At 42.9% G+C, this 15,236-nt stretch overlaps 2 protein-coding genes across 2 annotated transcripts in view; one reads left to right on the top strand and one right to left on the bottom strand.

Moving 5' to 3' along the window:
• The first annotated feature begins 1,437 nt into the window (after window positions 1–1,437).
• LOC120047355 (serine protease inhibitor Kazal-type 1-like) lies at window positions 1,438–3,239 on the top strand. The gene is made up of 4 exons (XM_038992878.1): window positions 1,438–1,550; window positions 1,827–1,867; window positions 2,477–2,586; window positions 2,852–3,239. The coding sequence occupies exons 1-4, from the start codon at window positions 1,505–1,507 to the stop codon at window positions 2,895–2,897; spliced, it is 243 nt and encodes an 80-aa protein (XP_038848806.1). The 5' UTR covers window positions 1,438–1,504; the 3' UTR covers window positions 2,898–3,239.
• Window positions 3,240–14,055: 10,816 nt separating this feature from the next.
• Window positions 14,056–15,236, bottom strand: part of neurl1b (neuralized E3 ubiquitin protein ligase 1B) — a 47,720-nt gene continuing 46,539 nt past the window's right edge. Inside the window, exon 7 of the mRNA XM_038994283.1 lies at window positions 14,056–14,875. Within this exon, the coding sequence (XP_038850211.1) occupies window positions 14,586–14,875 (290 nt within the window). The 3' untranslated portion in view covers window positions 14,056–14,585. The remainder of the gene's footprint in view (window positions 14,876–15,236) is intronic.

The raw sequence follows: 15,236 nt of genomic DNA, 5'->3' as shown, positions 1-15,236 counted from the left end.
GAAGAGGTGTTCACATACTTTTGTATATATAGTGTATCTAGCAATGTGGTTTGTAATTAGATATCTGACTGTTTATGAACTTCTGTTTGTACCACTGCATGGAAAAGCAAAACACGAGTTGAAAATATTGAACACATGTGGATCACAGCATTCCCGACGCAGTGACTGGTTCATTGACAATGAATGACTTCCACCGCAACGCCTAGTTAAATAAAGATTGTATACAAATTACATTTTTAAAAAAAGCAATAATTTTTGGGGACGCATCTGATGGACATGAGGCTTGATGCTCTATGGTCACTGCAGGCGTCTGATTGACCATGGAAAGCCTTTTAGTTCTATCGGGAAAACCCGGGGCCCTGGTTGGGCTAGAAGTTGTTTTCGCTGTAGTAACCATGACGCCCTGCAGATACCACATGTCCATAACAGCTGACTACTGATAGGCTGATGTTGTTGTTATAGAATCATTGTTATCTAGAAAGGAACAGCTTGAGTAGCCTATGTTCCCATACTATCTTACATATTATGTTGTCCAGATGTTTTTGGGGGGAATAAATTGAGTCACTTTGGTATGTTTAATCACAATACTCTCACAAAGGTACAGGACATATTGCGACATGTCTCTCTGAGTGGTGTTCCCACTAGTTTCCATTGCCAAATTTCATTAAAATGTAAGGTTAAGAGGGTTAGGCACATTTTAAGAAGATACATTGTACAAATAGTCGGGGATAATGATTTGTGACTGTGGTAACTAGTGACGAACCAACTTCTTCAGGATTGGTGGATCCCCGGCGGGACGGTTGAGCTAACGTAGGCTAATGTGATTAGCATGAGGTTGTAAGTAACAAGAACATTTCCCAGGACATAGACATATCTGATATTGGCAAAAAGCTTAAATTCTTGTTAATATAACTGTACTGTACAATTTACAGTAGCTATTACAGTGAAATAATACCATGCTATTGTTTGAGGAGAGTGCACCATTTTGAACATGAAAAGTTATTAATAAACAAATTAGGCACATTTGGGCAGTGTTGATACAACATTTTTAACAGAAATGCAATGGTTCATTGGATCGTGTGAAACATTGCACATATACTACTGCCATCTAGTGGACAAAATCTAAATTGCAGCTGGACTGGATTAAAACATGATGGCCTTTCTCTTGCATTTCAAAGATGATGGTACAAAAAAAATACAAAAAAAAGTAGTTTTTTCCCTTTGTGTTATCTTTTACCAGATCTAATGTGTTTTATTCTCCTACATTCTTTTCACTTTTCCACAAACTTCAAAGTGTTTCCTTCAAATGGTACCAATAATATCCATATCCTTGCTTCATGAAGGCCCTGAGCTACAGGCAGTTAGATTTGGGTATGTCATTTTAGGCGAACATTGAAAAAAAAGGTGCCGATTCTTAAGCGTTTGGGGTGGAGACCTACAAGGTATAAATACGGTTCCGGTGGCTGGTTGCGTCACCTGCCTACGCACCTTCACAACGGATAGAATGTGGACCTTTACACGGCTGACGCTTTGCCTTCTCAGTGTTGCCGGTGAGTGTTGTTCATCTTGACTTTTACATAATTAGTACCAAGTGGCAGATAAATAGTTTTTTATTAAATAACAACAAAAACGGTACATTAACTTCTAAGAGCAGTTTAGACAAACACACAGTCGATACTTCCAGCGAACTGCCTTGATGACCGACGCGCAGATTTTTGACTAGAGAAAACATGATCCTTTTTGTCGTTTAGATTGGAACTCCTGGAAATCAAATGTGACGTTAAATAATGAATGAACCTCCGGTTTAACATCTTTCTCTGTCTTAGTTTTGGCACGAGGAGCGAGTCTCCCAGACGGCACCACAGAGGTAAGCAGGCTAAACGCTTTGTTTACTTCGTGTAGTGAAAGGCTATGAGCAGTTATAAAACACGGTGCTCTGTGCTGGATTAGTTCATGCAGAACAGTGTGAACAGTATGAGTCTTCCTCAGGACAAAATTCAATTGTTCACCAAGTACACCCGTATGTTTACAGTCATTACCGTTGTTGACATTAGTCAGGGCTGTATTCATTAGTTGCATTCTGTTGCTAAACGTTTTGAAACTAACAATTTGCTCCATGTAAAACGTTTTTCAATAAACGAGCATTTCTATTGGATAAATGCCCTCTTCTGTTTGATTCCAAGAGTAAACTGTAATTGGCTTCCTTTGCAATACATTTTGCAACATAATCTGACTAATGAATACACCCCAGGTGCACTGCGCCAGTGGAAGGAGCAAGAAACATATGGATTGTTCCCTGTTATCCATGTTCTCTTCACATGGTGTCATACCAGTACACTATTACCAAAACCTCACTTTATTTATTGAGACCAAAGTCCTTTATTACATAGTCTGTTGGACCAGAAAACAGGGTGACTGTTCCCACTATATTACCAACACCTCTTATTTGTTACATAACCTGGTCTTTGTCCAACAGGCTGACTGTTCCCAGTACAACTTGCCCATGTGCCCCCGCAACTTCGAGCCCGTGTGCGGAAGCGACGGCAGCAGCTACTCTAACGAATGCATGCTGTGCTTTCAGAACATGTAAGTATCCAACTTAAACGTTCAACTTGACTTTGCTTTCTCTCTTGCTCTGTGCCTGTCTTGTTTTGCTCTGTGCCTGTCTTGTTTTGCTCTGTGCCTGTCTTGTTTTGCTCTGTGCCTGTCTTGTTTTGCTCTGTGCCTGTCTTGTTTTGCTCTGTGCCTGTTTTGCTCTGTGCCTGTCTTGTTTTGCTCTGTGCCTGCCTTGTTTTGCTCTGTGCCTGCCTTGTTTCGCTCGGTTTTTATTCTGCTCCGTGTGTGTTCCCAGGGAGCGGAAGAGTAACATTCTCATCCGGAGTAAAGGAGAGTGCTGACCCAGACATGACCGTCCATTGTCTCAGCGACCCCACCCGGCCCCTCAACATTACTTTAAACCATTTCCTGTTGCCTTGTCAAAACACTGACATCTATTTTATTGCTTTCTAAATGCTGAGGAGTCAGTAAGCGACCTGTTTCAAGTGCCTCAATATATATTCTGTTTCCTTCTCCAAACCTTATGGACTTCCTGTTTGTCAGTCTTCTGAAGAGCACTTAACCTTAGTCTTTAAGACTTGTGTAGTGTACTTCTTGGTGGTAAAATTGTATTTTTAAAGGGAATTATCTTGTGTGTTTACTTGTCCACCTTTTTATCTGTAATTAAAAGCATTTTTAGCAAAGCTCCTTGTCAACTGGAATGGTATGGCTGACACGTGGAGGAACTGGTTCTGCAGGATCCATGACGTCTGGTTGTTTTTTGTTTAGTCATTCTGATTCCTACAAAGGTACAGTGGGACTGGAAAACAATGTCCCCTTTTAAAATACAGATGGATTAAATGTAATACGTCTTATAGTAAGGTTGTAGCAAAACAAGTCAAGGGGTCTGAATACTTTTTGAAGGTACTGTGTGTATTCACCTGCATTTAGTTGAATGTTTAACTTTGTTATTGAAAGTGCCCTTGAAATTAAATATTGATTCCTGTGCACCATAGAATAAGAGCTCAATTTAATCTGTAAAGCTGAAATCAAATGTTATTTGTTACATGTGCTGAATACAACAGGTGTAGTAGACCTCACAGTGAAATGCTGAATACAACAGGTGTAGTAGACCTCACAGTGAAATGCTGAATACAACAGGTGTAGTAGACCTCACAGTGAAATGCTGAATACAAACAGTGTAGTAGACCTTACAGTGAAATGCTGAATACAACAGGTGTAGTAGACCTTACAGTGAAATGCTGAATACAACAGGTGTAGTAGACCTTACAGTGTAATGATGAATACAACAGGTGTAGTAGACCTTACAGTGAAATGCTTACTTACAAGCCCTTAACCAACAATGCAGTTTCTTGAAAGTACCTAAGACAATAACTAAAGAGCAGCAGTAAAATGACTAGAGGTTCTATATGGTCCATGTCCTTGCTACTTCAGCCTAGCAACTAGACCTATCTTTATTTAATGCTGAGCTCTCCTTAATGGTTTGCTCCAACAATGACCAGCATGGTCGAATAATAGTAGTTATCGAGGGTGCAGCAGGTCAGCACCTCAGGAGTAAATGTCAGTTGGCTTTTCATAGCCGATCATTAAGAGTATCTCTACCGCTCCTGGGGGCGGCCCATCAGGAAGTCCAGGATCCAGTTGCAGAGGGAAGAGTTTAGTCCCAGAGTCCTTAGCTTAGTGATGAGCTTTGAGGGCACTATGGTGCTGAACGCTCAGCTGTAGTCAATGAACAGCATTCTCACATAGGTGTTCCTTTTGTCCAGGTGGGAAAGGGCAGTGTGGAGTGTGATTGCAACATCTGTTGGGGTGATATGCAAATTAGAGTGGGTCTAGGGTTTCCGGGAAAATGGTGTTGATGTGAGTCATGAACAGCTTTTCAAAGCTCTTCATGGCTACAGACGTGAGTGCCACGGGTCGGTTGTCGTTTAGGCAGGTTACCTTCAGTGTTACAGATTCCATGATTAGAAATATAAAGGTAATTGATCCGACATACGCTGCGTTTTACCATAACGTCTCCGCTACAGCAGGAGCTATGCCTCTAAATGTCAATCACGCTGTAAAAGCTGAACCTCTGTGATGTGGATTGAATAGAGCCCTAAGTAAACGTCATCACCATTAGCATTACTGTGACCTCAAGGATTTGACCTGTTGGAAATTTTGCTTGAAATGTCTGTTTTGTTGAGGCTTGTCTACATTTCTCACTCCGTATAGACACCTCTTTAATGGCAGAATTATTATGTGCAGAATTAATCATTTGTAATTGATTGCCTTAATGGTTCAAAGTATATATATACAGTTTCTTCAGAAAGTGTTCATAACCCTTGACTTATTTCATATTTTCTTCCAGCCTGAATTCAAAATGGATAAAATATTTTTTCTCAACCCATTGACAAACAATACCCCATAATGACCAAGTGAAAACCATGTTTTTAGATATTTTAAATGATTGTATTAAAAATTAGATACAGAAATATATAATTTACCTAAGTATTCACACCCATTTGCTATGACACCAAATTATGTTCAGGTGCATCCAATTTCCTTTGATCATCCTTGAGGTGTCACAACAACTTGATGTGAGTCCACCTGTGGCCAATTCAATTTATTGGACACGATTTAGAAAGAAATACACACCTGTCGATATAAGGTCCCACAGTTGCCAGAGCAGGAACTATACCAGGAAGTCCATGGAACTGTCCTTAGATCTCTGAGACAGAATTGTGATGAAACATATATCTGGGGAAGGGTTCTAGAGTGTTGAAGTTTCAGAGAACATAGTGGTTTCCATCATTGAGAAATTGGAAAAAATATGGAACTACTCAGACTTTGCCTAGAGCTGGCCGTCCGACCAAACTGAGCTACCGGGCAAGAAGGACCTTGGTCAAGGAGGTGACCAAGAACCCAATGACCACTCTGACAGAATTACAGAGTTCCACGGCTGAGATGGGAGAACCTGCCAGAAGGACAACAGTCTCCATAGCACTTCACCAATCTGGGCTTTATGGAAGAGCGGCCAGACGGACACCGCTTCTGAGAAAAAGGTACATGACAGCATGTGAAAGACATAAGGCAAAATATTCTGTGGTCTGATGAGACTAAGATTTTAACTCTTTAGCCTGAATGCAAAGCGCTATGTCTGGAATACCAGGCACAGCTCATCACCCACCTAACACCATCCCTACCGTGAAGCATGGTGGTGGCAGCATCATGCTATGGGGATGCTTTTCAGTGGCAGGGGATTGGGAGACTGGTAAGGATAGAGGGAACAATGAATGGAGCCAAATACAGGCAAATCCTTGATGAGAACCTGCTTCAGAGTGCATACGACCTTAGACTGGGGCAAAGATTTACGTTCCAACAGGACAATGACTCCAAGCATACAGCCAAAGCTATGCTGGAATGGCTTCAGAACAAGAATGTGAAAGTCCTTGAGTGGCCCAGCCAAAGCACAGACTTGAATCACATTGAAAACCTGTGGAAATACTTGAAGATTGCTGTTCACAGCCGCTCCCCATCTAATTTAACAGAGCTTGACAAAATCTGCATGGAACAATTGGAGGAAACTCCAAATCCAGATATGCAAAGCTGATACAGACATACCCAGGACGACTCAGAGCTGATACTGACATACCCAGGACGACTCAGAGCTCTCATTACAAAGAACTGGTACTAATTACCTCACCTCTCATTACAAAGAACTGGTACTAACTACCTCACCTCTCATTACAAAGAACTGGTACTAACTACCTCACCTCTCATTACAAAGAACTGGTACTAACTACCTCACCTCTCATTACAAAGAACTGGTACTAACTACCTCACCTCTCATCACAAAGAACTGGTACTAACTACCTCACCTCTCATCACAAAGAACTGGTACTAACTACCTCACCTCTCATTACAAAGAACTGGTACTAACTACCTCACCTCTCATTACAAAGAACTGGTATAAACTACCTCACCTCTCATCACAAAGAAGTGGTATGAACTACCTCACCTCTCATTACAAAGAACTGGTACTAACTACCTCACCTCTCATTACAAAGAACTGGTACTAACTACCTCACCTCTCATCACAAAGAACTGGTATAAACTACCTCACCTCTCATTACAAAGAAAACAATGAAAGTGAAACTTGATTTGTTATGGTCAGTCATCAATCAAACTATGTTGTTGTCATGTTGTGTTGCTACCATGCTGTGTTGCTACCATGTTGTGTTGTTGTCATGCTGTGTTGCTACCATGCTGTGTTGCTACCATGCTGTGTTGTTGTCATGCTGTGTTGCTACCATGCTGTGTTGCTACCATGTTGTGTTGTTGTCATGCTGTGTTGCTACCATGCTGTGTTGCTACCATGCTGTGTTGTCATGTGTTGCTGCCATGCTGTGTTGCTGCCATGCTGTGTTGCTGCCATGCTGTGTTGCTGCCATGCTGTGTTGTTGTCTTAGGTCTCTCTTTATGTAGTGTTGTGTTGTCTCTCTTGTTGTGATGTGTGTTTTGTCCTATATTTATATTGTATTTATTTTTTTATTTTTAATCCCAGGCCCTCGTCCCCGCAGGAGGCCTTTTGCCTTTTGGTAGGCCGTCATTGTAAATAAGAATTTATTCTTAACTGGCTTGCCTAGTTAAATAAAGGTTAAATAAAATAACCAAAAATAAAAAGTTAGAACTGCCATCTGCATTGCACCTACAGACCTATACAGCATCTCTTCCTACAGACCTATACAGCATCTCTTCCTACAGACCTATACAGCATCTCTTCCTACAGACCTATACAGCATCTCTACCTACAGACCTATACAGCATCTCTACCTACAGACCTATACAGCATCTCTGCCTAAAGAACTGTATAGCATCTCTTCCTACAGACCTATACAGCATCTCTTCCTACAGACCTATACAGCATCTCCACCTACAGACCTATACAGCATCTCTACCTACAGACCTATACAGCATCTCTACCTACAGACCTATACAGCATCTCCACCTACAGACCTATACAGCATCTCTACCTACAGACCTATACAGCATCTCTACCTACAGACCTATACAGCATCTCCACCTATACAGCATCTCCGCCTACAGACCTATACAGCATCTCCACCTACAGACCTATACAGCATCTCCACCTATACAGCATCTCTTCCTACAGACCTATACAGCATCTCTACCTACAGACCTATACAGCATCTCCACCTACAGACCTATACAGCATCTCCACCTATACAGCATCTCTTCCTACAGACCTATACAGCATCTCCACCTACAGACCTATACAGCATCTCCACCTATACAGCATCTCTACCTACAGACCTATACAGCATCTCTACCTACAGACCTATACAGCATCTCTACCTACAGACCTATACAGCACCTCCACCTACAGACCTATACAGCATCTCCACCTACAGACCTATACAGCATCTCTACCTACAGACCTATACAGCATCTCTACCTACAGACCTATACAGCATCTCTACCTACAGACCTATACAGCACCTCTACCTACAGACCTATACAGCATCTCCACCTACAGACCTATACAGCATCTCCACCTACAGACCTATACAGCATCTCCACCTACAGACCTATACAGCATCTCCGCCTACAGACTTATACAGCATCTCCGCCTACAGACCTATACAGCATCTCTACCTACAGACCTATACAGCATCTCCACCTACAGACCTATACAGCATCTCCACCTACAGACCTATACAGCACCTCTACCTACAGACCTATACAGCATCTCTGCCTACAGACCTATACAGCATCTCTGCCTACAGACCTATACAGCATCTCTTCCTACAGACCTATACAGCATCTCTTCCTACAGACCTATACAGCATCTCTTCCTACAGACCTATACAGCATCTCCACCTACAGACATATACAGCATCTCCGCCTACAGACCTATACAGCATCTCCGCCTACAGACCTATACAGCATCTCCGCCTACAGACCTATACAGCATCTCCACCTACAGACCTATACAGCATCTCTACCTACAGACCTATACAGCATCTCCTCCTACAGACCTATACAGCATCTCCACCTACAGACCTATACAGCATCTCCGCCTACAGACCTATACAGCATCTCCACCTACAGACCTATACAGCATCTCCACCTACAGACCTATACAGCATCTCCACCTACAGACCTATACAGCACCTCTACCTACAGACCTATACAGCATTTCTGCCTACAGACCTATACAGCATCTCTGCCTACAGACCTATACAGCATCTCTGCCTACAGACCTATACAGCATCTCTGCCTACAGACCTATACAGCATCTCTTCCTACAGACCTATACAGCATCTCTGCCTACAGACCTATACAGCATCTCTACCTACAGACCTATACAGCATCTCCACCTACAGACCTATACAGCATCTCCACCTACAGACCTATACAGCATCTCTACCTACAGACCTATACAGCATCTCTACCTACAGACCTATACAGCATCTCTACCTACAGACCTATACAGCATCTCTTCCTACAGACCTATACAGCATCTCTTCCTACAGACCTATACAGCATCTCTTCCTACAGACCTATACAGCATCTCCACCTACAGACCTATACAGCATCTCCACCTATACAGCATCTCCGCCTACAGACCTATACAGCATCTCCACCTACAGACCTATACAGCATCTCTACCTACAGACCTATACAGCATCTCTACCTACAGACCTATACAGCATCTCTACCTACAGACCTATACAGCATCTCCACCTACAGACCTATACAGCATCTCTACCTACAGACCTATACAGCATCTCTTCCTACAGACCTATACAGCATCTCCACCTACAGACCTGTACAGCATCTCTACCTACAGACCTATACAGCATCTCTACCTACAGACCTATACAGCATCTCCACCTACAGACCTATACAGCATCTCCACCTACAGACTTATACAGCATCTCTACCTACAGACCTATACAGCATCTCTTCCTACAGACCTATACAGCATCTCCACCTACAGACCTATACAGCATCTCCACCTATACAGCATCTCCGCCTACAGACCTATACAGCATCTCCACCTACAGACCTATACAGCATCTCTACCTACAGACCTATACAGCATCTCTACCTACAGACCTATACAGCATCTCTACCTACAGACCTATACAGCATCTCTACCTACAGACCTATACAGCATCTCTACCTACAGACCTATACAGCATCTCTTCCTACAGACCTATACAGCATCTCTTCCTACAGACCTATACAGCATCTCTTCCTACAGACCTATACAGCATCTCTACCTACAGACCTATACAGCATCTCTACCTACAGACCTATACAGCATCTCTACCTACAGACCTATACAGCATCTCCACCTACAGACCTATACAGCATCTCTACCTACAGACCTATACAGCATCTCTTCCTACAGACCTATACAGCATCTCCACCTACAGACCTGTACAGCATCTCTACCTACAGACCTATACAGCATCTCTACCTACAGACCTATACAGCATCTCCACCTACAGACCTATACAGCATCTCCACCTACAGACTTATACAGCATCTCTACCTACAGACCTATACAGCATCTCTTCCTACAGACCTATACAGCATCTCCACCTACAGACCTATACAGCATCTCCACCTATACAGCATCTCCGCCTACAGACCTATACAGCATCTCCACCTACAGACCTATACAGCATCTCTACCTACAGACCTATACAGCATCTCTACCTACAGACCTATACAGCATCTCTACCTACAGACCTATACAGCATCTCCACCTACAGACCTATACAGCATCTCTACCTACAGACCTATACAGCATCTCCACCTACAGACCTATACAGCATCTCTACCTACAGACCTATACAGCATCTCTACCTACAGACCTATACAGCGTCTCTGCTACTCTCCCCCTGCTCTGTTCTACCCAGGGGTTTGCTGCTGGCACTTTAATGGCTCATTGTGATGCTGCAACGGAATTAGCATGCATTTGATACTGTTCCGTTCACTCCATTCCAGACATTATTATGAGCCGTCCCCCCCCCCCCGCCCCCCTCCCACCAGCCTGAAATCAATTTGGAATTCAGTCTATTCAGTGTAACAATGCAGGCTGTAACAAAACATGGAATAAGTCAAGGGGAATGAGTACTTCCTGATGGCTCTGTATTTTCATAGTAAAACGCCCTGAACAAGAAGCCAACATACGGGTTCTGTCTTTCTCCATTTAAAAACATTTTATACAGTCTTCTTATTTTTGTTACTGTCTGCTACGTCCAATGAGCTTCAACCTGGGAAGGTTGTTGTCGTTTCCTTGTCGACCGGAAGGTTCTGGATGACGGGCTGAAATGTGGAGGAACTGGTTCTGCAGAAACCATGACGTCTGGTTGTCCTTTTTGTTTAGTCGTTAAGATTTCTACAAAGGTAAAGTGCGAATGGAAAACAATGTTCTTTTAAAATACAAAAGGTCAAGTGAAATGTTGTGATTGCCATAGTGATGTCTCTTGACTTAGGATGGTTATGACTTCTCAATGCAGAGACTGCCCCCTAGGGGTGAATTCACCTAAATGCATCCTGTCTCTTTCCTCTCACAGAAGCCTTGTTCTATATCTGGTTCTAACATGTGTCCTTGGTTCTGATCTTGTCCACATTCTGATTGTGCACACATTTTTTGGGGGGGACCGGTGTAGACATAACAAAGGACACATTGTGATCTCATTGTGATCAGATCTTTTTGATTACCTCCAGAGGTAGTCAGACACACATTGTGTCTGGATATCGTACAAGTGTAGACAGATCTGGACAGAAAAAAACATTTAAATCATAAATATTCTGGCCCCTAAAATCATTGACCGGTGGCATCATTGACTGATTACATTTGTGTCTTGCAATAAATAAATATTATTTTGAAAGAATCGCTTTGAAATAATTTGCCTAAATGAAGGGACCAGGAAATGTGATCACAATGCAGACAGTGGATGGATAACAGACACTTTTAATACTTTGTGTAGACATATTTCTGTAAATATGGGCACAATCAGAATGTAGAACAGACCAGGACAAAGCACCAGGTATAAACGGGGCCAGAGAGATCAGGACAAAGCACCAGGTATAAACGGGGCCAGAGGGACCAGGACAAAGCACCAGGTATAAACGGGGCCAGAGGGATCAGGACAAAGCACCAGGTCTAAACGGGGCCAGAGAGAGCACCTTTACATTTTAGCACACCACAGAATAAGACTGTGGCTCAAATGGCACCCTATTCCCTATATAGTGTGTTACCTTTGACCAGCGTAGGGCACTATAAGGAGACATCTGTATACTCTGTACTTATACTTAATAAGGAGACATCCGCATACAATGTACAGCACGTTCCATTAAATAAGGAGACATCTGTACAGCACGTTCCATTAAATAAGGAGATATCTGTACAGCACGTTCCATTAAATAAGGAGACATCTGTACAGCACGTTCCATTTAATAAGGAGACATCTGTACAACACGTTCCATTAAATAAGGAGATATCTGTACAGCACGTTCCATTTAATAAGGAGACATCTGTACAACACGTTCCATTTAATAAGGAGATATCTGTACAGCACGTTCCATTTAATAAGGAGACATCTGTACAGCACGTTCCATTAAATAAGGAGACATCTGTACAGCACGTTCCATTAAATAAGGAGATATCTGTACAGCACGTTCCATTAAATAAGGAGACATCTGTACAGCACGTTCCATTTAATAAGGAGATATCTGTACAGCACGTTCCATTTAATAAGGAGACATCTGTACAACACGTTCCATTTAATAAGGAGATATCTGTACAGCACGTTCCATTTAATAAGGAGATATCTGTACAACACGTTCCATTTAATAAGGAGATATCTGTACAGCACGTTCCATTTAATAAGGAGACATCTGTACAGCACGTTCCATTTAATTAGGAGACATCTGTACAGCACGTTCCATTAAATAAGGAGACATCTGTACAGCACGTTCCATTTAATAAGGAGACATCTGTACAGCACGTTCCATTAAATAAGGAGACATCTGTACAGCACGTTCCATTTAATAAGGAGACATCTGTACAGCACGTTCCATTTAATTAGGAGACATCTGTACAGCACGTTCCATTAAATAAGGAGACATCTCTACAGCACGTTCCATTTAATAAGGAGATATCTGTACAACACGTTCCATTTAATAAGGAGACATCTGTACAGCACGTTCCATTTAATAAGGAGACATCTGTACAGCACGTTCCATTAAATAAGGAGATATCTGTACAGCACGTTCCATTAAATAAGGAGACATCTGTACAGCACGTTCCATTTAATAAGGAGACATCTGTACAGCACGTTCCATTTAATAAGGAGACACCTGTACAGCACGTTCCATTTAATAAGGAGACATCTGTACAGCACGTTCCATTAAATAAGGAGACATCTGTACAGCACGTTCCATTTAATAAGGAGACATCTGTACAGCACGTTCCATTTAATAAGGAGATATCTGTACAGCACGTTCCATTTAATAACATTCTACATGTCTTGTTCAAACATCCTTCTCTTCATAGTAAAAAGCCCTGAACAATTCGCCAACATAAAAGGTTCTATATTTTTCTCATTTAGAAACATTACATAAACTGTCTGCAGTGACCAATGTGTTTCTTCATTAATCCCACAACACCTTCATTTACAAATAGGATTGCCATCATATTTAGAACTTGGACATGAAGACATTTGACAGACATTGTCTAAGGCACACAGATAGAAGGTATTTGGCAGAGTGGTGACTCACAGAAGAGTCCCCTCAGCTGTCCTTCCAACACGTGAAAGGTTAAAACCACACAGTTAGAAAACCCTGTGACAGACAGACATGAGAAGAAAGCCCTGCCACCCTCAGCTATGAGAGAGAGAGAGAGAGAGAGAGAGAGAGAGAGAGAGAGAGAGAGAGAGAGAGAGAGAGACTCGAGTAGAGAGAGAGACGAGTAGAGAGAGAGACGAGTAGAGAGAGAGAGAGAGAGAGACGAGTAGAGAGAGAGACGAGTAGAGAGAGAGACGAGTAGAGAGAGAGACGAGTAGAGAGACGAGTAGAGAGAGACGAGTAGAGAGAGACGAGTAGAGAGAGACGAGTAGAGAGAGACGAGTAGAGAGAGAGACGAGTAGAGAGAGACTAGTAGAGAGACGAGTAGAGAGAGAGACGAGTAGAGAGACGAGTAGAGAGAGACTCGAGTAGAGAGAGACGAGTAGAGAGAGAGACGAGTAGAGAGAGACGAGTAGAGAGAGAGACGAGTAGAGAGACGAGTAGAGAGACGAGTAGAGAGACGAGTAGAGAGACGAGTAGAGAGACGAGTAGAGAGAGACTCGAGTAGAGAGAGACGAGTAGAGAGAGAGACGAGTAGAGAGAGAGACGAGTAGAGAGACGAGTAGAGAGACGAGTAGAGAGAGACTCGAGTAGAGAGAGACGAGTAGAGAGACGAGTAGAGAGAGAGACGAGTAGAGAGAGAGACGAGTAGAGAGACGAGTAGAGAGAGACTCGAGTAGAGAGAGACGAGTAGAGAGACGAGTAGAGAGAGAGAGAGAGTCTGCCTGCCTGCTGCAGTGTGTCCAGTCTATCAGGGCCAATATGTCTTGATGAGGGAGGTCCTTGATGGACCTGCTGTAGTGTAGAGTGTCCAGTTTGGTAAGAGACGTCTCTGGGGTGGAGACAGAGCCCTGCCTGCCTGTCCCAGTAGTTTCTCCTCTCATGGACGGCTTAATGAGGACCTTGATGGGCCTGTTGAAATGGTGTCCAGTCTGTCTCTATAGCCCTCAAATATAAATCTGGACCTCAAAGCCAGTTCCACTTCTTTAAAAAAATAAATATTCCCCTCTAATCAAGGACTGATTTAGACCTGGGACAACAGGTGTGCGCTGAATTATCACGTAGAACAGGAAACCAGCAGTACTCTGGATGTCGTAGGGTCAGAGTTGTATATCCCTGCTCTAGACAATGCCTGCTGCAGTAATGTCCCAGTCCCCTCATGGTCTGTATGTCTTGATGACGTCTTTAATGGGCCTGCGGCAGATAGGACAGCAGGCATTGACCTGTCTCTTCAGCTTTAGCCCACAGTTGTTACACAGACACATGTGACCGCAGGTGTAGATGACTGTGTCCACTTCCTGGTCGAAACAGACGGTGCACTCCCCGTTCTTACCACCAGAGGGCAGCTCTGGGGCAGACAGGGTGGGGGAGACAGGGTGGGGGAGACAGGGTGGGGAAGACAGCGTGGGGGAGACAGGGGGGCTGAGAGGGGAGCTGGGGGCCGTCACTGAGGAGGAGATGGAGATAGGAGAGGTGTTAGAATGAGAGGAGGCTCTGGGAAAGATTTTTTTTAAACTACTTCAAATGAACAGCAACTTGTTGAGTTTTATAACAGCTACATAGAGCCTTCATAAAGTCAGTTTATAACAGCTACATAGAGCCTTCATAAAGTTAGTTTATAACAGCTACATAGAGCCTTCATAAAGTCAGTTTATAACAGCTACATAGAGCCTTCATAAAGTCAGTTTATAACAGCTACATAGAGCCTTCCTAAAGTCAGTTTATAACAGCTACATAGAGCCTTCCTAAAGTCAGTTTATAACAGCTACATAGAGCCTTCATAGTCAGTTTATAACAGCTACATAGAG

Source organism: Salvelinus namaycush, chromosome 5 (genome assembly GCF_016432855.1).
Source record: "Salvelinus namaycush isolate Seneca chromosome 5, SaNama_1.0, whole genome shotgun sequence".
In the NCBI taxonomy this organism is placed as follows: domain Eukaryota; kingdom Metazoa; phylum Chordata; class Actinopteri; order Salmoniformes; family Salmonidae; genus Salvelinus; species Salvelinus namaycush.
The sequence above is the reverse complement of the archived record's forward strand: the minus strand, read 5'-3'. Positions and strand labels throughout refer to the sequence as shown.